General features: G+C 42.2%; 1 protein-coding gene across 1 annotated transcript in view; it reads right to left on the reverse strand.

The window, feature by feature from the left end:
* Positions 1 to 2,353: 2,353 nt before the first annotated feature.
* The window catches only part of LOC122932488 (cell death activator CIDE-B-like), a 35,067-nt gene continuing 10,392 nt past the window's right edge, over positions 2,354 to 27,028 (reverse strand). The window contains exons 3-5 of the mRNA XM_044286922.1: positions 14,198 to 14,347; positions 6,238 to 6,425; positions 2,354 to 3,970 (exon numbers count right to left, since the gene is read on the reverse strand). Coding sequence (XP_044142857.1) covers positions 3,838 to 3,970; positions 6,238 to 6,425; positions 14,198 to 14,347 — 471 coding nt within the window. The 3' untranslated portion in view covers positions 2,354 to 3,837. The remainder of the gene's footprint in view (positions 3,971 to 6,237; positions 6,426 to 14,197; positions 14,348 to 27,028) is intronic.

The raw sequence follows: 27,028 nt of genomic DNA on the forward strand, positions 1-27,028 counted from the left end.
GGAGTGAAAAACGAAAACGCAAATATGGAAAATCTCAGGGTCCTTAAAGGGTTAACAATGAAAACAATATGACCCTACAGTACTGCCCAGAAAAAGTCAGTAAAAATAAATAAAAAAGCTGCTAGAGACCACATGCACATTAGAGTTCAGTTGGCCGAACCCACTCAATTTGTAGGGATGACTTATCTTATATGAGTGGGGGCCTCTCAACTCTCCCTTGACATATAAAGTTGAATTTCAGCGCTCAATCCTCTTGTTCTTAGGCAAGATAAGCCAGTTTCCTGTCACATTCTGCTGCACCAATTGTGCACTTGTATGGAGGACAGACAGAATGTCTGTCAGCTAAACAAACATTCATCTGATTGCTATTGAAGGTGGATGGATACTTTTAGTGACTTACAGGTCTTTTCTAATTGGAAATATTCTCCTTTCTTCTCAACGTGATCTAGGCCATTATTAGGACTTCACCTGGGCACTACTCATCTCTGCAGAGTTTTCAGTCAAGATGTTAGAAAACATTAGGGATGAGCGAATCGACTTCGGATGAAACATTCAAAGTTGATTGGCATACAACTTTGTTCTAAGACTGTACGGAGCAGGAGCTCCGTACAGTATTAGAATGTATTGGCTCCCATGAGCCAAAGTTATTGCTTCACGAAGTCTCGCGAGACTTCGTGTAATAACTTCATAAATTTATTTGTACTGTAAAAAAAACACTGTAAAGGTACCACTTGGAACTGAACTCGAATTTGGGAAATGGTTTATTACAGTACAAATTAATTTATGAAGTTTTTACACAAAGTCTCGCAAGACTTTGTGAAGCAATAACTTCGGCTCATGGGAGCCATTACATTCTAATATTGTATGGAGCTCCTGCTCCGTACAGTATTAGAACGAAGATTTATGCAAATCGACTTCGGATGTTTCATCTGAAGTCGATTTGCTCATCCCTAGAAAACATTCTCCAACTGTACCCCCTTGCATATAATAGCGTCACACACTTTGGACCCTAAATATAATATTGCTACACACTGTGGCTTCTGAATATAATGCTCAGAAAGGCCTCGCCTTGCCTGAACAATCAGGTTCTTAGACCCTGTTCTTTTATGAAGCTGTTTGCTATTTTATATTTTACCAGGACTGTTCCCTGACTCTGTCTTTAGATTGCTGACAGTCACTGTCTGCCATCACTTAAATCTGTCTTGTGATGTTGTAATCACGCAGGAAGTGCCAAGTAAGTGTCATGTCAGGACCTAGATAAATAGCAACAAAATATCTTTCTCTGTTCTTACAGGGTTTACTTACAGGGGGACCTGTGAAGGAGGTAGGTATGCTTGCCTTTACAGGTGTCGCAGGGAGGAGGGGATTTAAAATAGAAGGGAATCCTGGACAACCCATGTTTCAGTGTTTGTGCCTTCCTAGACACTTTCCAATAGTGTCTACTGTAGAAAATGGGTCACGATTCGTCGAGTTTTAAAATGCACCATATTTCTTACTGGCTTGCGCCAGTTTTATGGCCTTTAATAATGGTCCAATATAAGCCAACAATGAATTGGTGTATGTACAAGGGCATAAACAGATCTTATTAAGCTCCATAACAAAACTTAGTATGCCCCCCCCCCCCCCCACTATACGTGTGCCAAACATTCCTAGGAAATGCAGAATACAAAGTAAAATTCCTCAGATTTCTGACGCATTAAAAAAAAATTATCTTGAAGAAATTGTAGTAATAAAAAAAAATCACCCTTTACCATATTCCAACTTTTAGATTGGAATAAATTGTAACAGGTGCTTGATCAGAGGAAGACTAGTAACTTATAGTGGCCCTGGAAAAAAAAAACTAAAAGTGGCCCCATGTTGCAGGAGGGTGCAAACCGACAGAAGGAGGTACAACACACTAGTGCAAAATACCATCCCAGCAGAACCAAATACCATAGTGCAGCACAATATATTTCCCCAAAAGTTGTCCTTCTGTTGTGGCCATCACTAGCTGCCATTTTGTTGTGTGTCTGAATAAGATATGGAGCAGGGGGCTTAGGAGATGAGATGCGGGCCACAACAGTTGAATTCAGAGGGCATGTGTGGTTGGGCATCACCCACCGGGAAATTTCCATGTAGGATCTATGGCCAATGAGTCCATGTGCTTGATAAATATGGGGCTCATTCTGAACACCATACTGTAATTCTCAATACATTGATACCAGACAACTGGCATAAATACATTGATGAAATCCACAGCCAATCTTGAAAACCAAGAGGAACTGAAAGCCCAGAAAGCAACAAACCTTTGGAAGCCCCGACAGTGTCAAGTCCCAATTATGATATAAAAATGCACAATCTGCTAATCAATGTTTCAATAATTTATTAAAGACCATTAACACAGCATTACTGACTTTTAAAAAGAAAACTGCACATTATATCAACAAAATTTAATTAGGTTCACACATCGATTTTTGGTGATGTTTTACTGCAGTTTTGCATGTTAGTGCCATTTTATGTACCTGGGTTTTTTGCAGTACAAACGCCAGTTCCAGATGTCAACTGAAGTTCTATGGGAAATATGAAACGCAGTGCACACATTTGGTTTTGTTTGTTAGTTTTTTTTGCTTCTGATGTTTTTGTTAATTAGGTGACATTTTTAGTGTTTCTGCCTTCTTTTCAAAAACACAGCATGCTGGAGAGCTTGGCATTTTTTTCCCACAAGTGGAGGTGTAGAAGAGGGTAGGGCCAGTGGCCCAGCACATTTATCTTCTTTTATGCCAGTTTTCAGAAGACTAAAATTTTCGCTATCTAGGGGCTGGCATAGATTTCAGTTTAGGCACACATACTGCCAGAGGTTGTGCCTAATTTATGATGAGGCATAAATTAGGCGAGCCACAAAAAGACACCATAAAACTGCATGTAGGATGGAAAAAAACTTTTTGGGTGAGAAAAAAAAAAGACACAGCAAATTTGTGTGTGAAAGGGCAATACGACTTCCTTCACCTGACCAAATAGCAACTTCACAAAATACGGATGCGGTCCGTGTGCATCCTGTAATTTTTTGCGGGACCCACTGTAAAAAAGCCCATTCTTGTCCACAAAACAGACAAGAATAGGACAGGTTCTATAATTTGCGTGGTTTTTTGTACCTCTTCTGTGTTTTTGACAGACAAGAATAGGACAGGTTCTATAATTTGCGTGCTTTTTGTACCTCTTCTGGGTTTTTGACCCACACTTGGTTTTGGCTCACAATCACTAATGCAAATCATTGAACAAATCACTGAAGTGTGAACTAGGCCTTAGCGGCATTTTTTTCTAAGTCACAAAAATACCAGTGTCAATGCTTGTGTGCTCTGTGTTTCAAATTTCCCATAAACCTTCAGCTAACATCTAGAGCTGTGTTTTTTCCCCCCAAAAATGCAGGTGTAAAAATCACCACTAAAACTGCAAAAGAGAAAAAAATGCTGCTAAAAGCCTATGTAGGAACCCACCCTAATGGAAATATTTCATCCATATATTTTATAGGCAGTAAGAAAACCCAAAAGTCATTAGGACATATTTTTGACAAGTATTTTAAAGCATGGAGGTTGTATGGGATTCTATGTGCTGCCGTTCAATGTTTCATCGGGTGCCATATGTAGGATGCTATTTACCCCTAAATGCAATTTGTCTGAGGGATAAATGTCATACATATGGGAACATGCCACAATTTCTTTGTATGAAATATGGAGGTACAGTATGTCCCAATGTACTTCAATGGGTGCTCTATTGCCTATTATGTATGTAATACCACCATTGAAAACCCAGCCAATGATAATCTACAACAACGAGAGGACATGAAATATGGACAAAATATCAGCCTTCATATTCACAGATTCGATTCTGCCAGTGATCTCCACCTTCGAGCAGCCGTCTTAGTACTCCTGAGGCAGTAAGCAACAGACGTCCCATTCCATTCAGAGCTGCTGACAGAAGCCGCATTAGTTCCCTGTTAGAGAAAATATACCATAAATACATGAAGTCCAACAAATAAGGCCTCATGCACATAACCGGATTTTGCAGTCTGCAAATTGTGGATCTGCAAGATACGGATACCGTACATGTTGCATCTGCATTTTTTGCGGACCCATCAACTTCAATGGGTATGTGGTCCCTATTTTGCAGTTAAGCATAGGACATGTTCTATACTTTTGTGGAACGGACATACAGATGTGGAAAGCACACAGATCATCTGTCTCGTATGGCTGTTCTGCAAAAAGATAGAATATGTCCACAAAGTGCGGAACACAGACCCATTGAAGTCAGGCCTGCAAAATAAATGTGGACAGCACACGGCCTACATCTATATCCGGCAGATCCGTGTTTTACAGATCGCAAAACAGACGCGTTCATGTGCAGGAGATCTAACCAGCATTTGGCACAATAGGTTGGACATAAGCAACTTTCTTTTGCATAAAGTCTTAGAAATCTATCTTTTAATAGGACATTTTTTTTTCTCTTAGGGAATATGTAGGGGCAGGGGTGCTCCTAGCCTTTCTGCTGTCCGAGGTGAAAAACTGAAAGGGCACCCCCCTCCCCAATGCCAATATCTTAACCTAACCTCTTCTCTGCAGCCCATGGCTCTGTGGCTGCCCCCCTCTTGCCCCTACCTGGTGCTGCCTGAGGTGATCACCTCACCTGGCCTCATTAGTGGTGCACCCCTGTGTAGGGGACTGGTAGGTCGGAGCAGGTACTGAAACTATGATGCCATTACCAACCACAAGTCCAGGAAACTGCACAATGTAAACTGGATTGTTTACTGTGAAGCTTTAAGCATGACTGCTACAGTCTTCTCAGTTTAGGCTTAAAGGCACAGTGTTTTAATTGCATTACACAGAATGGGATGGCTATTATTCACCCAAATTTTAGGACTTGACTGGGACCGGTTGCTATGGGTCCTTTTTGGTACTCCAAACTCTCTACACCAACTGGCTTGCTACAATAGTTTCCTTCACCGAACTTCAGAGATGGCACTTCAGACCCCTCTCTCTCTCTCTAGGCCACCCGGTCCCTCACTTAACCGAACCTCAGAAGCTGAAGGTCTAACTCACAGTTTTGTTCTCCTAACAGATCACCCATAACAGCTACAGCAGCTACTACTGTCCTTGATTTAGCAGAAGATATCCACTTTTAACAGCTCCGCTTATTGCTCTACCTTCTCGTCATGTCTCCAGAACAGTATGTGGCAACTAGGTGTTCCCATTCTCTATTTTACTGATAGACGTTTAACTCTTCCCAACCCAAGCAGTCCATCCTGTAAGGGTTAAAATACACAAACCATGTCCAAAAATGTAATGTATTAAACAAAGTGCATATTAAATTGTATGGCAGTGCCATAGAAAATGGCAGAAAAGGAAATCTGAATATTTCCCAACATAAATTAATATTTCCAGACACCAATGGCAGACTTTATGGAAACCACAATACAGTAATAAATACATCACCACAAAGATGGAGAGTCCAGAGGAGACATTGTGTCAGTCTATGGATAAAATAGAGCTGCGTTCTATGCTATTTTTTCCAGCTCTTCAAAGAATCCTGATGGAGAGTCCTAACGGAGCTTCTGATACCTATGTGAACCTAGCCTAAAGTTGTGTTACAATAGTTATACCCTATCACATGTCCTTCGTCGAACTTCGACAAGAAATTTGTTTAGTTATGAATGACTGTCACAAATCATTTTCCTTTGTAAGGAGTGGGAGCAATGACAGGGAACGAGGATCGCGCTGCCCCTGTCATTTACCCCCTCAGATGCCGCATTCAATGCTGATCGTGGAATCTGTGACTGACATTTTGCCTTTCAAGGGTTAATCAGGGGTTAAAAAAAATAATACTCACCTCATCCACTGATGATGTCACCGCAAACTCCCAAAGTGATCACGTAGTGACGTCATCACGCTCGCCGCAGGTCCTTTGGCAGGTTTTCACCAATTAAGACAGTAGCGGATAACCTCTCCACGAGCAAGTGGATGAAGTTTTTTTTTCCAGCCACCATTTTAGGAAAAACATTTTTGCAACCATGAAGCGCGAGGAAATTCGGCTTCGTGGCAAATAAAATGTTTCCTAAAATTTGGATCAAAGTCCACTTAGGATACTTCGATTCGCTCAACACTAATTATTACATTCACATAGATACATTTTAATTCGATTCCAACAATTCCTTCTTGGTACGTTATATATCTTTCCCAGTGAGTGTATATTTATCCTTGTACTAACCTGACCACTTTCTTTGGTCCTAAGAACTGGAAGTCACAGCTCATAGAATACAAGCCATAGAAGGTGGCCTTTATATTAAGACTGCCAAACACATCACGGGGGTTTAACTTGTATACATCAAATGTGATTCGTGCAATATCCCGGCTGTTCTTTGGTTTCTCTTGTTGCAAGGAATAAGACAACACGCCCTGTAGGAAAGACAAAGTATAAGAATTATTATTAATACAAGTTATCATTTTTGCTAGTATATGAATTCAATTTATAGTTGGCTGTCAAGGCACATAAGTTATGATAGAAGAAAGATAAATATTTTACAGATATATAACATAAGATCCAAATTCTTATAATGCAATCATATTATTTATAATGCTTTCATATTAATAATACATATTTTAATATTACATTATCTATTAGGTATATATTTTTATGGTGTTTTGTTTTGTATTTTTCATTGATTTATTGCATCATTAAGATTTGTTTTTATTTTATTATGTATTTATGTAAATCTAATAAATATTTATCCTTCTCCTAAATGCCAGAGCCTTGAGAGCCAACTATAAATTGCATTAATATATATACAGTTTTTTTACCCCAATAGTACAAGAAACTCATAATGGTAATTGTAGACGCTAAAAAGAAAACTAAAAAGTCGTTATTTCACATTACATGAACTAAAATGGGCAAGAGAAAGGAACCCACTTGTTTGAAAAAATAGCAAATGCTGATGCCTCGTTTGAACCAGCTATGTCCGGAGCCCCTCTTATTATATTTACATTAATTACTTTATATTACCCTCATGTATCTTATTTCACCAAAGGTATAGGCGGGGGAAAGCAATTACTGGGATAACTGAGATCACTCATAATAAAACTGTTTGAGGGAGTAGGTAGTCAGACTGGGCATCAGAAATGCATAGATAGGATATACAGTCATGTGAAAAAATTAGGACACCCTTTGAAAGCATGTGGGTTTTTGTAACATTTTTAATAAAAGGTTATTTCATCTCCGTTTCAACAATACAGAGAGATTAAAGTAATCCGACTAACCAAAGAAAACTGAAGAAAAGTCTTTTCAAGATCTTCTGTAAATGTCATTCTACAAAAATGCCTATTCTAACTGAGGAAAAAGATAGGACACCCTTGCCCCTAATAGCGAGTGTTACCTCCTTTGGCTGAAATAACTGCAGTGAGACGGTTCTTGTAGCCATCTACCAGTCTTCGACATCGGTCTGAGGAAATTTTACCCCACTCCTCAATGCAGAACATTTTCAGCTGTGAGATGTTTGAGGGGTTTCTTGCACGTACAGCCCTTTTCAAGTCACCCCACAGCATCTCAATGGGATTCAAATCTGGACTTTGACTTGGCCATTCCAGGACTCTCCATTTCTTCTTTTTCAGCCAATCTTTGGTTGATTTACTAGTATGTTTTGGGTCATTGTCATGTTGCATGGTCCAGTTCCGCTTCAGCTTTAATTTTCTAACTGATGGTCTCACATGTTCTTCAAGCACCTTCTGATACACAGTAGAATTCATCGTGGATTCTATGATGGTGAGCTGACCAGGTCCTGCTGCAGCAAAGCAGCCCCAAACCATGACACTTCCACCTCCATGCTTCACAGTTGGTATTAGGTTCTTTTCTTGGAATGCTGTGTTTGGTTTACGCCAAACATGTCCTCTGCTGTTGTGTCCAAATAATTCAATTTTGGACTCATCTGTCCAAAGAACATTATTCCAGAAGTCCTGGTCTTTGTCAACTTTATCTCTGGCAAATGTCAGTCTGGCCTCGATGTTTCTCTTGGAAAGCAAAGGTTTCCTCCTTGCACACCTCCCATGCAAGTTAAACTTGTACAGTCTCTTTCTGATTGTAGAGGCATGTACTTCTACATCAACAGTAGCCAGAGCCTGCTGTAGTTCTCGAGATGACACTTTAGGGTTTTTGGAGACCTCTTTTAGCATCTTGCGGTCTGCTCTTGGGGTGAACTTGCTGGGGCGACCAGTCCTGGGCATGTTGGCAGTTGTTTTGAAAGCCCTCCACTTGTAGACTATCTTCCGGACAGTGGAATGGCTGATTTCAAAATCTTTTGAGATCTTTTTAAATCCCTTCCCAGACTCATAGGCTGCTACAATCTTTTTTCTGAAGTCCTCTGACAGCTCTTTTGCTCTCACCATGGTGCTCACTCTCACTTCAACAGTCAGGAGCACACCAAACTAAATGTCTGAGGTTTAAATAGGGCAAGCCTCATTCAACATGCAGAGTAACGATCTACTAATTATGTGCACCTGGTGTGATATACCTGTGTGAGATCTGAGCCAATTTAAGAGGGAATACATGTGAGGGTGTCCTATCTTTTTCCTCAGTTAGAATAGGCATTTTTGTAGAATGACATTTACAGAAGATCTTGAAAAGACTTTTCTTCAGTTTTCTTTGTTTAGTTGGATTACTTTAATCTCTCTGTATTGTTGAAACGGAGATGAAATAACCTTTTATTAAAAATGTTACAAAAAACCACATGCTTTCAAAGGGTGTCCTAATTTTTTAACATGACTGTAGATGCTTGCCCCCCTTTACTAGTTAGCAGCGTCCCATCCAGCAAATAACAAAATATGAAAACGAGAGGCACGGATTGAAACTCAGTAACAGCTCCCTCTTCATTAGGCCTCTTGCACACGACCGTATGTATTTTGCTGGTGCAAAAAACGGATCCACAAGAAATGCGGATGACATAGTAACATAGTTAAGCCTCTTTCACACTGGCGTGTGCGGCCCGTTATCATATTGCGGCCCGCCAAATGCGGGCCGCAATACACGGTCGCCGTTCCGTGGGCATTCCGCAGCACGGATGCAAACCTATTCACTTGAATGGGTCAGCAAATCCGGAGGAGATGCGGAACGGAACCACGGAACGGAACCCTACGGAAGCACTACGGAGTCCCGTACTTCTGTTCCGCAAAAAGATAGAACATGTCCTATCTTTTTGCGTAATGTAAAAGAGGCCTAACATAGTATATAAGGCCGAAAAAAGACATTTGTCCATCCAGTTCGGCCTGTTATCCTGCAAGTTGATCCAGAGGAAGGCAAAAAAAAAACTGTGAGGTAGAAGCCAATTTTCCCCACTTAAGGGGAATAAAAATTCCTTCCCGACTCCAATCAGGCAATCAGAATAACTCCCCGGATCAACGACCCCTCTCTAGTAGCTATAGCCTGTAATATTATTACGCTCCAGAAATACATCCAGGTCCCTCTTGAATTCCTTTATTGTACTCACCATCACCACCTCCTCAGGCAGAGAGTTCCATAGTCTCACTGCTCTTACCGTAAAGAATCCTCTTCTATGTTTGTGTACAAACCTTCTTTCCTCCAGACGCAGAGGATGTCCCCTCGTTACAGTCACAGTCCTGGGGATAAATAGATGATGGGATAGATCTCTGTACTGACCCCTGATATATTTATACATAGTAATTAGATCTCCCCTCAGTCGTCTTTTTTCTAAAGTGAATAACCCTAATTTTGATAATCTTTCAGGGTACTGTAGTTGCCCCATTCCAGTTATTACTTTAGTTGCCCTCCTCTGGACCCTCTCCAGCTCTGCTATGTCTGCCTTGTTCACAGGAGCCCAGAACTGTACACAGTACTCCATGTGTGGTCTGACTAGCGATTTGTAAAGTGGTAGGACTATGTTCTTATCACGGGCATCTATGCCCCTTTTGATGCAACCCATTATCTTATTGGCCTTGGCAGCAGCTGCCTGACTCTGGTTTTTGCAGCTTAGTTTGCTGTTTATTAAAATTCCTAGATCTTTTTTCATGTCAGTGTTACCGAGTGTTTTACCATTTAGTATGTACGGGTGACTTGCATTATTCCTTCCCATGTGCATAACTTTACATTTGTCAGTGTTAAACCTCATCTGCCACTTATCTGCCCAAGCCTCCAATCTATCCAGATCCCTCTGTAGCAGTATACTGTCCTTTTCAGTGTTAATTACTTTACAAAGTTTAGTGTCATCTGCGAAAAATTAATATTTTACTATGCAAGCCTTCTACAAGATCATTAATAAATATAATGAAGAGAATAGGGCCCAATACTGACCCCTGAGGTACTCCGCTAGTGACAGTGACCCAATCTGAGTATGTACCGCTAATTACCACCCTCTGTTTTCTATCATTGAGCCAGTTACTTACCCACATACAGACATTTTCTCCCAGTCCGAGCATTCTCATTTTATATACTAACCTTTTATGTGGTACAGTGTCAAATGCTTTGGAGAAGTCCAGATATACGACATCCATTGATTCGCTGCTGTCAAGTCCAGAACTTACCTCCTCATAGAAACTGATTAAATTAGTTTGGCATGACCGATCCCTCACGAAGCCATGCTGATATGGCGTTATTTGCATATTTCCGTTGAGATGCTCTAACATAGCATCTCTTAGAAAACCTTCAAACTGTTTACCCACAACAGATGTTAAACTTACCAGCCTATAGTTTCCAAGCTCTGTTTTTGGACCCTTTTTGAATATTGGCACCACATTTGCCATGCGCCAATCCTGTGGGACATTCCCTGTCAGTATAGAGTCTGCAAATATCAGAAATAAGGGTCTGGCTATGACATTACTTAATTCCCTTAGGATACCGGGGTGTATGCCATCCGGTCCTGACGATTTGTCTATGTTAATCTTTTTAAGTCACTGTTCTACTTCTTCCTGGGTCAGACAGGACACTTTTCATGGGGAATTTATTTTTACATTCTGCATTTCATCTGACAGTTTATTTTCCTCAGGGAATACAGTGGAGAAAAAAAATATTTAATAGCTTTCCTTTCTCCTCGTCGCCCTCATTACTCTTTAAAGGGCCGACACCTTTAGATTTATACTTTTTAACATTTATATAATTGAAGAACATTTTAGGGTTAGTTTTACTCTCTTTGGCAATTAATCTCTCGGTCTCTAGTTTAGCCACTTTTATGTTTTTTACATGTTCTATTTTTTCCTTATAGTTTTTCAGTGCTTCCGTGCTACCCTCCTGTTTTAGTGATTTATATTCTTTCTTTTTTTCATTTATTGCTTTCTTTACAGTTCTATTTATCCACATTGGTTTCTTTTTGTTCCTTAACCTTTTATTCCCATATGGTATGTACCTCTCACAATGAGATTTTAGGATGCTTTTAAAGATATCCCATTTTGTGGCTGTATTTTTTTTTGGAGGACTTTGTCCCAGTTAGTTAGGCCTATGGCCTCTCTTAGTTGGCTAAATTTTGCTATTTTGAAGTTTGGTATTTTTGTTCCTCCCTGTAGAAACACTCTTTTTAATGATAATTGTAAGGGTCTTACTTTATTGTCACTATTTCCCAGGTGTCCCCCAACCTGCACTTCTGTTGTTTTGTCAGGCCTATTGATTAATACTAAGTCCAGTATGGCCGTCCCTCTAGTCGGGTCCTGAACCAGTTGGGAGAGGTAATTGTCTTTGGTTATTGCCAAGAACCTGTTTCCTTTATGAGATGTACAGCTTTCAGTTTCCCAGTCTATATCTGGGTAGTTGAAGTCCCCCATAATAACCACCTCATTATGATTTGCCGCCTTGTCTATCTCGTTTAGTAGTAGATTTTCTGTGGACTCTGGTATATTAGGTGGTTTATAGTAAACTCTTATTAGTAATTTATTATTGTTTTTAGCTCCATGTATCTCTACCCACAGTGACTCCACATGTTCATGGCCCTCACTTATATATTACCGGAGTGTGGGATTTAGACAGGAATTTACATAAAAGCATACCCCCTCCCCTCTCCGGTTTTGACATTCCTTTCTAAACAGACTGTAACCTTGTACATTGACTGCCCAGTCATAGCTATCATCCAGCCATGTCTCAGTTATTCCCACTATGTCATAGTCCTCCTCACACATCACTAATTCCAGTTCCCCAGTTTTATTAGTCAGGCTTCTGGTATTAGTATACATACATTTGAGAGGTTTATGTATATTTTTTACCCTACACTTTTCCTTCTGAACTGAACTGTTCTAGTCCCTCCTTCCATTCCTCCCCCAGTCCCACTACCTTGCCCCCGGTCTCTATCTGCACTATCTTTCCCTTCTATAATGTAATGTCCCTCCCCCCCAGTTCCTAGTTTAAGCACTCCTCCAACCTTCTAGCCATCTTCTCCCACAACATAGCTGCCCCTTCCCCATTAAGGTGCAGCCCGTCCTTACGATAGAGGCTGTAGCCGATAGTGAAGTTGGCCCAGTTCTCCAGGAACCCAAACCCCTCCTTTCTACACCAGTTCTTGAGCCACTTGTTAATCTCCCTAATCTCCCGCTGCCTTGCCTGTGTGGCCCGTGGTACAGGCAGAATTTCGCAAAATACTACCTTTGAGGTCCTTGCCCTAAGCTTTTGACCTAAATCCCTGAAATCATTTTTAAGGACTCTCCACCTACCTCTAACTTTATGGACCATGACCGCTGGATTTTCTCCTGCCCCTCCCAGTAATCTGTCATCCGTGTGCATTCCGTATTTTGCGGAACAGATAACTTTTTTTGCGACCCATTAAAGTGAATGGTTCCGCATACGGTCCCCAAAAAACCCAGATCGGACATGGAAAGAAAATACGTTCGTGTGCGAGAGGTCTTACTTGGAGTCATTACACACACTTCCCTCACTCCTGCTGTAAGTCGAACAGCTAAGGAATGTGACTAAATGCACATGTCTCTCAGGGTCACATTATAGAGACACAGTTGCTAAAGCACTCCGCTAATGAATTAATTATTTATCTCCCTACACTACACAGGCTCGACGCGTTTCTCCATCACACGATGTGTCATCAGGACCCGTGACATATGCGATAGCTGGAGATCTAGCACATAAAATCGAGCTTGCCATCTCACTTGCATGGACAGCGGCTCGTCCGACTACTTTTATTTTGAGTGATCCCAGTTATCCCAGTCATTGCTTTTCCCCCCCTTCACCTTTGGTGAAATAAGATACATGAGGGTAATATAGGGCAATTAATGTAGATATACCAATAGGGGCCCTGGACATAGCTGTTTTAAACAAGGCATCAGCATTTGCTATTTTTTCAAACAGTGGGTTCCTTTCTCTTGCCCATTTTAGTTCATGTAATGTGAAATAAAGACTTTTTTGTTTTCTTTTTAGCATCTACAATTACCACTGTGAGTTTGATTATTATCTTTTGTGACGCAAACTCACACAGTATCCCTAGCTGTGAAGTGCCCGATAGTACAAGACCCTAGATATAAGTATTTGACTTCAAAGTCAGCTACAAACGAGGTTGTTTTCTACTGGACCTTTTTAGCCCTATTGTATTAAAGAGGACCTTTTTATTCTAGATGCCACCCTGAATGTTTTTTAAAATATCACTCCTGTGCCCCGCTGTGCCCTACTGTATTTTTTCCGCTCAGTATGTGAATAACTACAGGGGGCACAGCGGGATGCAGGAGCGATATTAAAAAAACAGGCAGGGTGGCAGGTGGGGGTACCACGCAAGTTAAGGTATTTATCTAGAATAAAACAAAACCGTGAAAGGTCCTCTTTAAAGGGCTAAAGGATTTTTTTTTGTCCCTGAGCATGCCGTACCTGTGAAGAGATCCATACTCATCTGCTCCTCAGCGCTCCAATCCAGCCCTGCGGTTCCTGGGCTGTGGTTACTGGACTTCCAGTCCCCGTGTGTTATCTTCCGCAAATAACTGAACACAGCCATGGCATGTCCTCAAGCGGCATACGGCTTGGCTTACTTTGCACAATTTTAAGCAAAACGTATCCCTCTAAGCTTGTCTAGTGAGGTGTAAAAAGTGTCTAAAACAAATAATAAAAGTTCTACAGGTATGAAGGCCAGTTGTACCTTCAGCCAGAACTATGGCTCATTTAGCTTAGTAAATCACCCCGATTGCTCAACTACATTATTTATAAGAAGTAAATGAAAATTAAAACTGTTGGTAATGATTAAAAAATACACCTTTCTTGGATTCCATTTTTGTTGTTTTTCCAAAACCATGACCACTGAACCATCTTCCAGGGTGTCAAAGTATTCTTCTGTATCCAATAATGTCCCATCTTCCTCCAGTACTAAAGTTACAATACCTGTTAGAAAGAGCGCATCCATAGCCTGGAAGACAGAGAAATAATGTAATCGATATGTGAAAAGTAATTTGTGAAAGCCATAATTATTTTATGTGCTTTAAGGCTCATGCACATAATCGTAGTTTTGGTCTGCATCTGCTCTGCATTTTCTGCGGATCGGATACAGGCCCATTCATAAAAAAAAAAATAGAACATGTCCTATTCTTGCCGTTTTAGGCAGTTATAACATAGGGCATGATGCAAAATGCGGAACGCACGCAGCGAGTATCCGTGTTTTGCGGATCTGCAATTTGCGGACTGCAAAATGCGGCAATGGCCGTGTGCATGAGGCCTTATTGAGTAGATACTGTCACCATTCGAGGTCCCTCTTCAGCATGAAACAACAGTTTTCATGTGCCCTCTATGAATCCATAGTCAGTTCATGGCTCCTTGCTCTTTGTTATTTTGGGATTTTGTACCCACTGCAAGGATCAGTAAATCTTTTGGGGAGTGTTGTCCTATGGGGAAAACTGTTTAACCCTTTAAAAGGGTTTTCCAAGACTTATATGTTGATGACTAGTTATGAGCGAACCTGGGCCGCCATGTTCAGGTCCGTACCGAACATTATAGTTAGTGTTGAGCGAAGCGAGCTTCGGATTCTTCATCTGAAATCGCTTCGTTCAAAACTTCGGCATAATACTGTACGGAGATCCGTCTCCGTAAAATATTAGAATGTATGGGCTCCGATGACCCGAAGTAAGTTATTTGTGAAGTTGTGCATGACTTCGTTGAATAACTTCGGTAGTTGATTTTTAAAGTGGAAAACCACTTTAAAACTTGAAATCAAACTCGGCTTTGGTTCGGGAACTAAAGTTGAGTACTGTGATTGGCCGGTGCACCATGTGACACTGCATACATAAATGCCGGATCACATGGAGCGCCACTATTCTTCTCTGAATAGTGTAGGGACAGGACAATGCTACATGAAGGGAGAGTGTTAGGCTTTTATTATTTAAAATAAGTGTGCTGGTGACCTGTAGGAGCTATTGAGGGGTGCAATACAGCTCGTTTGCACCACTGAGACAGAAATACAATACTTAGTAGTGCTGTTCAGTCTGTGGGTGACCTGTACTCATTTTTGGTTGGTGCAATACTACTTTGCGCCAGTGAAAGTAAAATACAATAGTGAATCCGTCCGTTAATTGTGTTGCTGACACATAGCTATTTTTGGGGCCGCAAAACCCTGGTGTCTATAAAGGCCAGCAACTTCTAATTGACCGTAAACTAGATGGAAATTGACACATGAAAGTGAGTGGCCTAGACTAGGACAGGTTAGAATAGTGTTTCCCTGCCATTAAAAAAAACTCCACCATTTTTACACCTGCTAATTTTCCAAACCTTTTCAGTCTTAATAAATGTTCCCTTAGTTCTTATTCATACTTAAGCATTTCAAATTTTTTTGTTAGTTTTTAAGCCATGACTTGAAGAAAGATGAGAAGTGAAAATACTTCCATTTTGTAATTTCTGTGCATTTTGGTAATTTCTGTTCCAACATTTCAGTTGAAGAATTCAGGAAATGTAAGCTCTGCCCCCTGCAGTGCACCAAGATGCCCATTTTTAATGGGGTTTGCAAATATTGTGTTCCTTTTGCAATTCTTTTCAAGGGATTGTCCTGCCAAAATTGGGACTATTGGTAATGTGATGTCACATAATGACACCTCATCCTACTGTGAATCATCATTACTCATAGTGTTATCATCCATTCTTGAAATCAATTACCTGAATCACTCCCTTTATGAGCTGTTTAGGGAATAGGATTCAAATCAAAATCAAATTCCCTGTGGCTCCCCTTCGTGACGTCTTTTTCGACCAATGAAGAGGGCAGAATGTCTGTCACGCAGGGGCGTAGCTACAGGGGAATCAGGGGAAGCGGCTGCTTTGGGACCCTGACCCAGAAGGGACCCATCTAGGAGGAGGAGGAGGACTAAAGCATTTTGTCAGGGCCCCCTCAACAGTATTACACAATGACAGTGCAGAAAACGGATGGAACAGCTGCCGGGCCTGGTCTGAGAGAGCGATCTTTACTAGCCACAGGAATGGGGGCAGCATGAAAGGAAGGGGTTGTGAAAAAATTACTGTGGCTAGTAAAGATCGGGGGCCACTTTCAAAAATTTGCTGTGGGGCCCAGTCATTTCTAGCTACGCCACTGCTGTCACGCTTGCTGCTAGCACATACAGCCATCTTCTACCATACATTCTTCTAGAATTCGGATAACAGCCTATATCAGGGTGCACACACCTGTATTATAGCTCTGAGCATAACCTGTCAAGCACAGGATACAATTCCCCCAGTGCAATTAGGAAAGACAAAGTAACATATTTAACATACAGGTATTTCATAGATTTAGGGGGTCATTTATTATACTCAAATATGCCTATATTAGGCGTATTTCAGGTGCAGATGGTGACGCAACAGTAAGTTGCCCCACTCATGCCAATTTTAAAATTGTGGACGTAGCATGGGCATGGGAAGGGGACAGGCCGCCAGGAATGTCTCATTCACCATTTTCATTCTAAAGGTAAGGCAGCTAGGAAGTGGCACTGGATGCTCCGAAGTTATAGACAGGTCTCAGCCTCTAAAACGCTGGACCTAATAAATGTGCCCCTTAGTATTTAGTACTTTTTAAATAGATAGACACTTTTTAAATGCAACACAAACAGAAGCACCCCTAGCCATATGATAAGTATAAGACAAAACTATCATACAAAAGTCACACATTTTTGATCATTTTGCTTACAAATTTGCAACTTTTGCCATTTTAGTTTTAAAGGTGGGTGGGGCTTGGAGGGGTATGGCCTCTTTTGGACCAACACATTTTCTACAAGGAAACTGGCACATTGTAGTTCAAAACTGCACCAGCTTATGGCTGAATTTATTAAGAGCATCTTACTCCGGCACAGTTTTATTACGACGCAGGCGCAGGATTTTGCCAGCGATGCGGCGTACCGTGCCATCAATCAAGAGGAGCGGGGCGGGCAGAACGGAGGACCTGGGTGGGATAAAGGGTGAGTAGACAGAGCCTCTAGGTGCTGAATCTATGCCCACATAGCACCTAGAGGCTCATTAGCATATTATAAAAGTGTGTATTTTATCAGAACGGCTGCAGGGAGAAAGGTAAAAAACATACTGTTATGTAGTGCTGACATTAGCGCATCACTAATGTCAGTCAGCTACATAATATTATTTCTGATGGTAGAAACCCTTTAAAGGATATGGACACCTTTGTAAAATTTATTTATTTTGTAGAGAAAATAATTTCTCCAATTGGTTGAGTTTATTTTTATTTTTTATTTTCGTTTTTGTTCTACAGACTGCTGTGCTTCCTATGCACAGCAGACTGCTCTCGGTGAGTTTACAGAGAATCCTTCAGGATGGCAGAGCAGCTGACAGCTGACACTCTGCTTGAAATAACTGTTTAACACCTTTTATGCCGCGGTCCTTAGGGACCGCTGTCTGGAAGGGGCTAACCATCGTACTGCTGCTCTGCCCTGGCAGTGGCCGGATGCTTGAAGGGTTAATGTCCCCCCTCCTTTATAGATGGGCGAGCGGTGGCGATGCCACCCCCCACTTCCCCAATTCAGGATGGCAGAGCGCACACAACACCCCCGCCCCCCATTTCAAGATGCAGAGCGCTCAGGTTCGCGTTATATAAGAATTCCGTTATGGATTCTGTTACCACGGACCATAACTAAGGGTCCATTCACACGTCCGCATAATGGGTCTGCATCCGTTCTGCAATTTTGCGGAAGGAGTGCAGACCCATTCATTTTCGATGGGGCCGCAAAAGATGTGGGCAGCATCCGCACTTCCGTTCCGCGGCCCTGCAAAAAAAATTGAGTATGTCCTATTCTTGTCTGCAGCCACGGACAAGAATAGGCATTTCTATCATATTGCTGGCCATGCGGGGTCTGAAAAATGCAGCACGCACATGGCCGGTGTCTGTGTTTTGCGGAGACGCAATTTGCGGACGTGTGATTGCACCCTTATGGTTCGTGGTAGTGGAATCCATAACGGAATTCTTAGATAACCTGAACCTTGTACGCCGAACTTGAAACACAAGTTCACGCAACACTAGTCGCAACGTTTTAGCTCATAGCTTGAAAAGAGACTCTGTGAATGAGCTAAAAACAGTGCAACCACAGGGGTGAATAAAGTGTTTGAGAGTCCTGTCATTTTTTTCTTTATATATATATATATATATATATATATATATATGTATATATATATATATATATATATATATATTAGCAGAAGGACCCGGCTTTGCACGGGTATTTTTCATCTATTTCATTTAATGTTTCTGTGTGTCGTTAAAAGATAGACAGTATCCCCATAACAGTGACCTCAACAGCACCCCTTATCACTGACCCCCTCACAGTGCCCCGCCTCCTTAAAATTGGATCTCCACAGCAGCCCATCCCCTTAACTTTGACCTTCACAGCAGCCCGCCCCTTTAACAGCACCACACTTCCTTGACAGTGACCTCCTCAGAGGTCTGCCCCCTTAACAGTGACCTATACAGCACGTCGCCCCTTAACACTGACCTCCAAAGAGGACCGTCCCCTTATCTGTGACCTCCACTGTTCCCTGCCCCCTTAACAGAGACCTCCACAGCACCTATCCCTTTAACAGTGACTGCCATAGTACCCCGTTCCCTTAAAGGGAACCTGTCACCGGGATTTTGGGTATAGAACTGAGGACATGGGTTGCTAGATCGCCACTAGCACATCCGCAATACCCAGTCCCCATAGCTCTGTGTGCTTTCATTGTGTAAAAAAAAACGATTTGATACATATGCAAATTAACATAAAAGAGTATTTTACTTGTGTGACCAGAGAAGAGTCATATTTTCAAGCTCTGACTCATCTCAGGTTAATTTGCATATGTATCAAATGGTTTTTTATACACAATAAAAGCACACAGAGCTATGGGACTGGGTATTGCGAATGTGCTAGCGGCCATCTAGTAACCCATGTCCTCAGCTCTATACACAAAATCCCGGTGACAGGTTCCCTTTAACAGTGACCTCCACAGTACCCCGTTCCTTTAACAGTGACCTTCACAGAACCCCGCTCCCTTAACAGTGACCTCACAGTACCCTGCTGACTTAACAGTGACCTCCACAGAAGCTGCCACTTTAATAGTGGCCCCTGCCCCCTTAACAGTGACCTCCACAGTGCCTGTCCCTTTAACAGTGACCTCCACATAGGCCTGCCCCCTTAACAGTAACATCCACAGTGCAGGGTCGGCACTATAATAAGGCAGACCAAGCGGCTGCCTTAGGGTGCAGAGACGGGGGCGGAAAAATGAAATTATATATATTTTTTTAAATACCCTGTATTTTTCGCTCCTGTGTCTTTTTGGGGCGAATACTAATGAAGCGCTTCCATTTTGGAAGCGCTTCATTAGTATCGGAGGACCGGGAGCGGTGAAGGATCTGTACTTACTGCTTCCTGGTTCTCCGCTCGGCTGTCTGCTGTGCAGGGCTGTGCACCATGTGACCTCACCGTGCGCAGCCTTCACAGCTGAAAGCCGAGGACCAGGAAGAAGAGAGAGAGCACTGGTGGTCAGGAGCGGCGTCGTCCAGAAGCCGAAGAGCCCAAAAAAAATTATTTGCTCTAATAACTGACATGGGGGGGGCATGATGGCTGACATGGGGGCATGATGGCTGACATGGGTGGCTGATGGCTGACATGGGGGGGCTGATGGCTGACATGGGGGGCTGATGGCTGACATGGGGGCATGATGGCTGACATGGCTGGTGTTCTGCCCATTTTGTGCATAATAAATGTATGTAATGTGCTGTAAAGATTATACTGAAATGTTATGTTTGACGTTGCTGCCATCTAGTGGTCAAAGTTAGTTTATACTTTGCCAGAACTTTACAGGAAGTATATTTTTCTCAGAGTTAAAGGCAGTAACCATTAACCTGGAACTGTATTTCCTTAATTTCATGACTGCTCCTGGATCTAGCAGACTCCATGCAGAGAAGCTCTTGATCTATTCTTGGACTTATGATGGAATTGTCTGTGAGTACTCTCACTGATGGAGTGAGGCTGCTGTATTATGTTTAATGTACTGACACATATGTTTTGTTTATGTTTATATTGTAGTTTTACAAAGTTATTCAGTAAAAAGAATACATACAGATCTGATGTCTCACATTTCTTGACTTCTGAATTATTGTTAAGCTGTCTGACTAGTGTTATACAACAGTTCAATAACGCAAAGTAGATCAGTAAAAAGACAACCCACATGGCGGTCTGGAATAAACTGAGACGCCATTACTGCAGCATGAGTCTAAGATCAGGAACAAAGTACCAGGCTGATGCCACGCTACCACCAACACAGCAAGGCAGGGAGAACATTCCCAGTGCCCAGCAAGACGATGCAAAGTCGCATGTGTCCAGAACTTCACGGGCTAGCAGGATGTCCTCAGCAAGTTCCTCAGCAGTTAGAGCTTGTGCCAAGGCAGAAGCTGCCCGCGTCCAGCTACAGTACGCAGAAAAAGAAGCCATGATGATGCAGGAGATAGCAGCCAAGAAAGCTGCTCTAGCACAAGAGACAGCTAAGGAAGCTGCCCTAGCACAAGAGAGAGCAGCTAAGCAAGCTGCCATAGCACAAGAAGAAGTGGAATTAGAATCAAAATTGCTCATCCTGCAGCGACAGGCTGCAGTTGCTGAAGCAGAGGCCGCTGCCTACATGGGAACAAGTTGGTCAGGAAGTGAAAAATCATATAAAGACTCAGAGGTTAGAAAAACCTCTATTCTCTGCAGATCGTACAAGTAGGTATGTCCAGAACCTTACTGATATGCATACAAAGGAACAGTCTCTTAAACCTGAAGCAAAGGAATTCAGGCCGAGATCAACATACCCCCTGAGCAGGCCCAATCAACCACATGAGGCCAGCGGCTGCCAGCAAACCAAAAATGAAGCACCAGAAACCCCTAAGAACAAAAAACAAGTGTTCCCATCAACTCAACCTATAGATTACATGTGCGAACAACAATGTGCAGTGGATGTCACCAAATATCTCATCCGCAAAGAAATGGTTAGCTCAGGCTCTCTCCAATTTGATCACTGTCCTGAAAACTATTGGGCATGGAAATCTTCCTTTCTGAATGCCACTGAAGGTCTGAACTTATCTCCAGCAGAACTGCTTAATTTAATGATAAAATGACTTGGTACCGAGTCAGCAGAACATGCAAGAGGATGAGAAGAGCAAACCTGTTCAACCCTGCAGCAGGACTCAACATGACCTGGAGAAGACTAGAAGAAACGTATGGATCCCCAGAGGTAATAGAAGGAGCACTGCTGAAAAAACTTGAAGTCTTTCCCAAGGTGGGCTACAGAGACAACGTGCGGCTACAAGAACTAAGTGATCTACTAGAGATAGAATATGCCAAAGAGGATGGCTACTTGTCAGGACTTTCGAATCTAGATACAGCTATAGGCACTAATCCCATAGTAGAGAAACTACCCTCAAATCTGCAAGACAAGTGGATGTCTGTGGGAGGCAAATTCAAAGAAGATTATGGAGTCACTTTTGCCCCTTTCTCTGTGTTTTCTAGGTTTGTCCGACAGCAAGCGGAAATCCAAAGTGATCCCAGTTTCGCCTTCACCACCAGCAGCAATCAATCACACAGACTTGAGAGACCCCACAGACCTTACGGTAGGACCTATGTATCCACACACAAAACAGCCGTACCTTCAGAAGTCACAGACTACAAAAGCACCCACAAGGTACACACCATAGAAAACCCTGATAGACATTGCCCAATACACAAAAAACGACATCCACTAAAGAAATGCAAAGGCTTTAGAAGAAAACCCATTGCAGAGCGGATTTCCTTTCAAAACGTCATCTGTTTCAAGTGCTGCGGATCTACTTATCACATTGCCAAAGACTCAGTGGCGTAGCGTGGGTTGCCAGCACCCGGGGCACGCCAAAAATTGCGCCCCCCCCCCGCGCCTACCCCAGGCACGCCACTTTTAACAGATACTGTAGTAGATCACTAGCAGTCCTATGTTACACCTCAGATAACACAGAGATAACTCTCTGAGTACAGATAATGTAGTAGATGGGTGTGAGGCCCCAGAATTCTGAACACGTACAGTGTGACCTGAAGTCTGGGGCCAGAATGCGGCAGTATGGGCCAAATTCTCAATCTTCTCCCCCAACCCTACCATGAAACAGATATGTGGATGGACATTATTATTACAGTAGAATACCGCACCATACCTGTTACATTCAGTGACGTCTCCTGTGATGTAGACTCTCCTCGACGTCTTCATTCAGAGATAAGACCACCATGATAACTTCTTTCAGCCGCTTCTCGTCTCTGCAGAGTTTCACCGAAAAAAATGTAGGTTCCTCACTTTACTATCATGCTCTCCTTCCTTCAACACTGTCATCCTGCTGCCCCCCAATACTGAGCTAGAGCCAGACAGATAGCTTTCATTCCCCCTGTATATTATAATGGCCCCCTCTTTATTATTAATGTACTGGCCCCCTCTTTAATAACAAAGAGGGGGCCATTATATTAGCAAAGAGGGGGTCATTACATTAATAATAAAGAGGGGCCATTACATTAATAACAAAGAGGGGGTCATTACATTCATAACAAAGATGGGGTCATTATATTAATAATGAAGAGGGGGCCATTACATTAATAATAAAGAGGGGCCATTACATTAATAATAAAGAGGGGGCCATTACATTAATAATAAAGAGGGGGCCATTACATTAATAATAAAGAGGGGCCATTACATTAATAATAAAGAGGGGGCCATTACATTAATAATAAAGAGGGGGTCATTACATTAATAATAAAGAGGGGGCCATTACATTAATAATAAAGAGGGGGCCATTACATTAATAATAAAGAGGGGCCATTACATTAATAATAAAGAGGGGGCCATTACATTAATAATAAAGAGGGGGTCATTACATTAATAATAAAGAGGGGGCCATTACATTAATAATAAAGAGGGGGCCATTACATTAATAATAAAGAGGGGGCCAATACATTAATAATAAAGAGGGGCCATTACATTAATAATGAAGAGGGGGTCATTATATTAATAATAAAGAGGGGGCCATTATATTAATAATAAAGAGGGGGTCATTACATTAATAATAAAGAGGGGGCATTACATTAATAATAAAGAGGGGCCATTACATTAATAATAAAGAGGGGCCATTACATTAATAATAAAGAGGGGGCCATTACATTAATAATAAAGAGGGGGCCAATACATTAATAATAAAGAGGGGGCCAATACATTAATAATAAAGAGGGGCCATTACATTAATAAAAGAGGGGGCATTACATTAATAATAAAGAGGGGCCATTACATTAATAATAAAGAGGGGCCATTACATTAATAATAAAGAGGGGGCCATTACATTAATAATAAAGAGGGGCCATTACATTAATAATAAAGAGGGGGCCATTATATTAATAATAAAGAGGGGGTCATTACATTAATAATGAAGAGGGGGTCATTACATTAATAATAATAATGTACTGGCCCCCTCTTTATTATTAATATAATGGCCCCCTTTTTATTAATAATGTACTGGCCCCCTCTTCATTATTAATATAATGGCCCCCTTTTTATTATTAATGTACTGGCCCCCCTCTTTGCTAATATAATGTCCCCCTCTTTGTTATTAATGTACTGGCCCCCTCTTTGCTAATGTAATGTCCCCCTCTTTTGTATTAATGTACTGGCCCCCTCTTTATTATTAATATAATGGCCCCCTTTTTATTAATAATGTACTGGCCCCCTCTTCATTATTAATATAATGGCCCCCTTTTTATTATTAATGTACTGGCCCCCCTCTTTGCTAATATAATGTCCCCCTCTTTGTTATTAATGTACTGGCCCCCTCTTTGCTAATGTAATGTCCCCCTCTTTGTTATTAATGTAATGGCCCCTCTGTTATTAATGTACTGGCCCCCCTCTTTGCTAATATAATCGCCCCTCTTATTGCTGTGCCAATGCCATTGAATATAGCCTTTCTGCTCCAGTCCTCTCCTCTCCTCTCCCACCCCCCATACTGCCCCCAGAGCCTCTGCAATTAGGTAAGTTAACATTAAAAAAAAATACTTACCTATCTCCATCCCCGCTTGTTCCCGCCGCAGGCGGTCACGAACGCCTCACTGTGCCTTCCTGCGCCGCGTCATCGCGTTATCTCGCGAGACCCGACGCAGGAGGTCACAGTGAGGTTATCGTGACCGAGTCCTGCGTCGCTCGCCTCTACTGCCTTATAGGCTTCAGGCTTAGTGGCCTGAAGCCTATGGGGCATAACGGAGGGGACGGGAGCCATAGGCTCCCGTAGCCCTCATTGAAATTTCGGATGCCTGGCGCCTCCTGCAATTTGGCGCCCGGGGCAACGGCCCCTCCGGCCCCCCCCACGCTACGCCCCTGCAAAGACTGCAAAATACCAGTAGAATGTACAGAATGTGGCAGTGAGAGACATATTGCAGCTTTGCACCCTAGCCCTGCTCCTGCCCCACTAGAGACTGTAGAACCCAGGAAAGATCAGGGCAGGGAGCAGCAAGAGATCCCACTCTCCTCAGTAATGTCTAATTGCACTGAAGTATGTGGACAAGGCAAGAGGGGAAAATCATGCTCTAAAATCTGTTTAGGGACTGTGTATCCCACTGGCAAGAGAGAAAGGGCAGTGAAAATGTGTGCAGTGCTAGATGAACAGAGCAACAGATCCCTTGCAAAGTCAGATTTCTTTGATATCTTTAACCTTAAGGCAAGTGCAGTTCCATACACTCTAAGGACATTTAATCCTTCAATAAGAAAGTGAAGTTCCCACTTCCTACCCTAATAGAGTGTGGCATGATACCCGACGACAAAACTGAGATTCCCTCTCCAGAAGTAGCCCATCATCACTCTCACCTCAGCTCAATTGCTCACCTTATCCCAGCTGTTGAGCCAGATGTTTCTATCTATCTATATCTTGGGAGAGACATCCTTCAGGTACACAAGGTGTGCCAGCAAATAAATGGACCTTATAATGCCCCCTATGTACAGAGACTGGACCTGTGGTGGGTCATTGTAGGAGAAGTTTGCCTGGGGACAGTGCACCAGCCTGACAACATTAGCACTTTGAAGACGTCTGTGTTAACAAATGGACGCACATCCCTTCTCAGTCCCTGTCACAACAGCTTCATTGTCAAGGAAAGCTTTGGCAGGTCAACACAACACTGTGACTCTTCTACACTATATGGTAAAGAAGAAGTCAATTCCAACATTGAGACAGACAATCTAGGGATAACAGTATTTCAGAAAACTAAAGATGATGATAAACAGGCCCTCTCTATAGAGGATCAGATCTTCTTGCTTATGCAGATTATGGATAAAGAGGCCTACCAAGATGACAATCACAGTTGGGTGGCCCCTCTTCCCTTTCGCACACCCAGACGTGTTTTGCCTAGTAACAGGGAGCAAGCCATGAAGCGTTTGCATTCACTCAGCAAAACACTGCAGAGAAAGCCAGAAGTGAAAAGAGATTTCACTGAATTCATTAAGGGGATGCTAGACAATGATCACGCTGAAGTTGCAGGACCACTTGAGACAGACAGGGAAATCTACCAATGTTTTGTGTTTACCATCCACACAAACCTAACCAAATCAGAATAGTTTTTGATTCCAGCACAGAGTATAAAGGAGTCTCTTTAAATGACGTACTTTTGAGTGGCCCTGACCTAAACAATACTTTGCTAGGTGTCCTCATGCGCTTCAGAAAAGAGCCCGTTGCTTTTACAGCAGATGTGCAACAAATGTTTTATTGCTTTCTTGTCAGAGAAGACCACAGAGACTTTCTACGTTTTCTCTGGTACAAAGACAATGACATAGACAAAGAAATTGTCGAGTACAGAATGAAAGTGCTTGTATTTGGCAATAGCCCCTCTCCTGCTGTCGCTATATACTGCATGCAAAATGCTGCCCAGAAAAATGCAGAGTGCTATGGACAAGAAGCCAAACACTTTGTATTGAGACATTTCTATGTAGATGATGGACTCGCTTCTGCTAGCACACCTGAAGATGCAATCTCCATCCTCAGTAAAGCCAAACAGCCAAAAAGTTATGGAAGCCTTCCCTGTAGCAGACAGAGCTAAGGACCTTAAAGATCTTTGCCTAGGTAAAGACGCCTTTCCCTTGCAGAAAAGCCTAGGCCTAAGTTGGGATCTAGAAAATGATAGTTTTGTTTTCAGAGTTTCCTCAGAGGAAAAACCTTTTACACGTAGAGGTATTCTATCCACCGTAAATAGCCTCTATGATCCCCTGGGGCAGTGATGGCGAACCTTTTACAGACCGAGTGCCCAAACTGCAACCCAAAACCCACTTATTTATCGCAAAGTGCCAACACGGCAATGTAACCTGAATACTACAGTCCAATATAGTATATCTTCCATGTACTTTATCATTTAGCTATAATATCCTGCCTGCATTCAGTGCACTGCCTGTGCTGTTCATGGTGCGCCCTGTGCTGATGAATGGCAGGAAAACTCTAAGGCATATTGGTACACCATAGATTTTTCCAGGGTGCGGGTGCCCACAGAAAGGGCTCTGAGTGCCGCCTCTGGCACCCGTGCTATAGGTTCGCCATCACTGCCCTAGGGTAAGAGGTAAGGCCTTAGTT

The sequence above is a fragment of the Bufo gargarizans genome, chromosome 3 (assembly GCF_014858855.1).
Source record: "Bufo gargarizans isolate SCDJY-AF-19 chromosome 3, ASM1485885v1, whole genome shotgun sequence".
NCBI classification, from domain to species: Eukaryota; Metazoa; Chordata; class Amphibia; order Anura; family Bufonidae; genus Bufo; species Bufo gargarizans.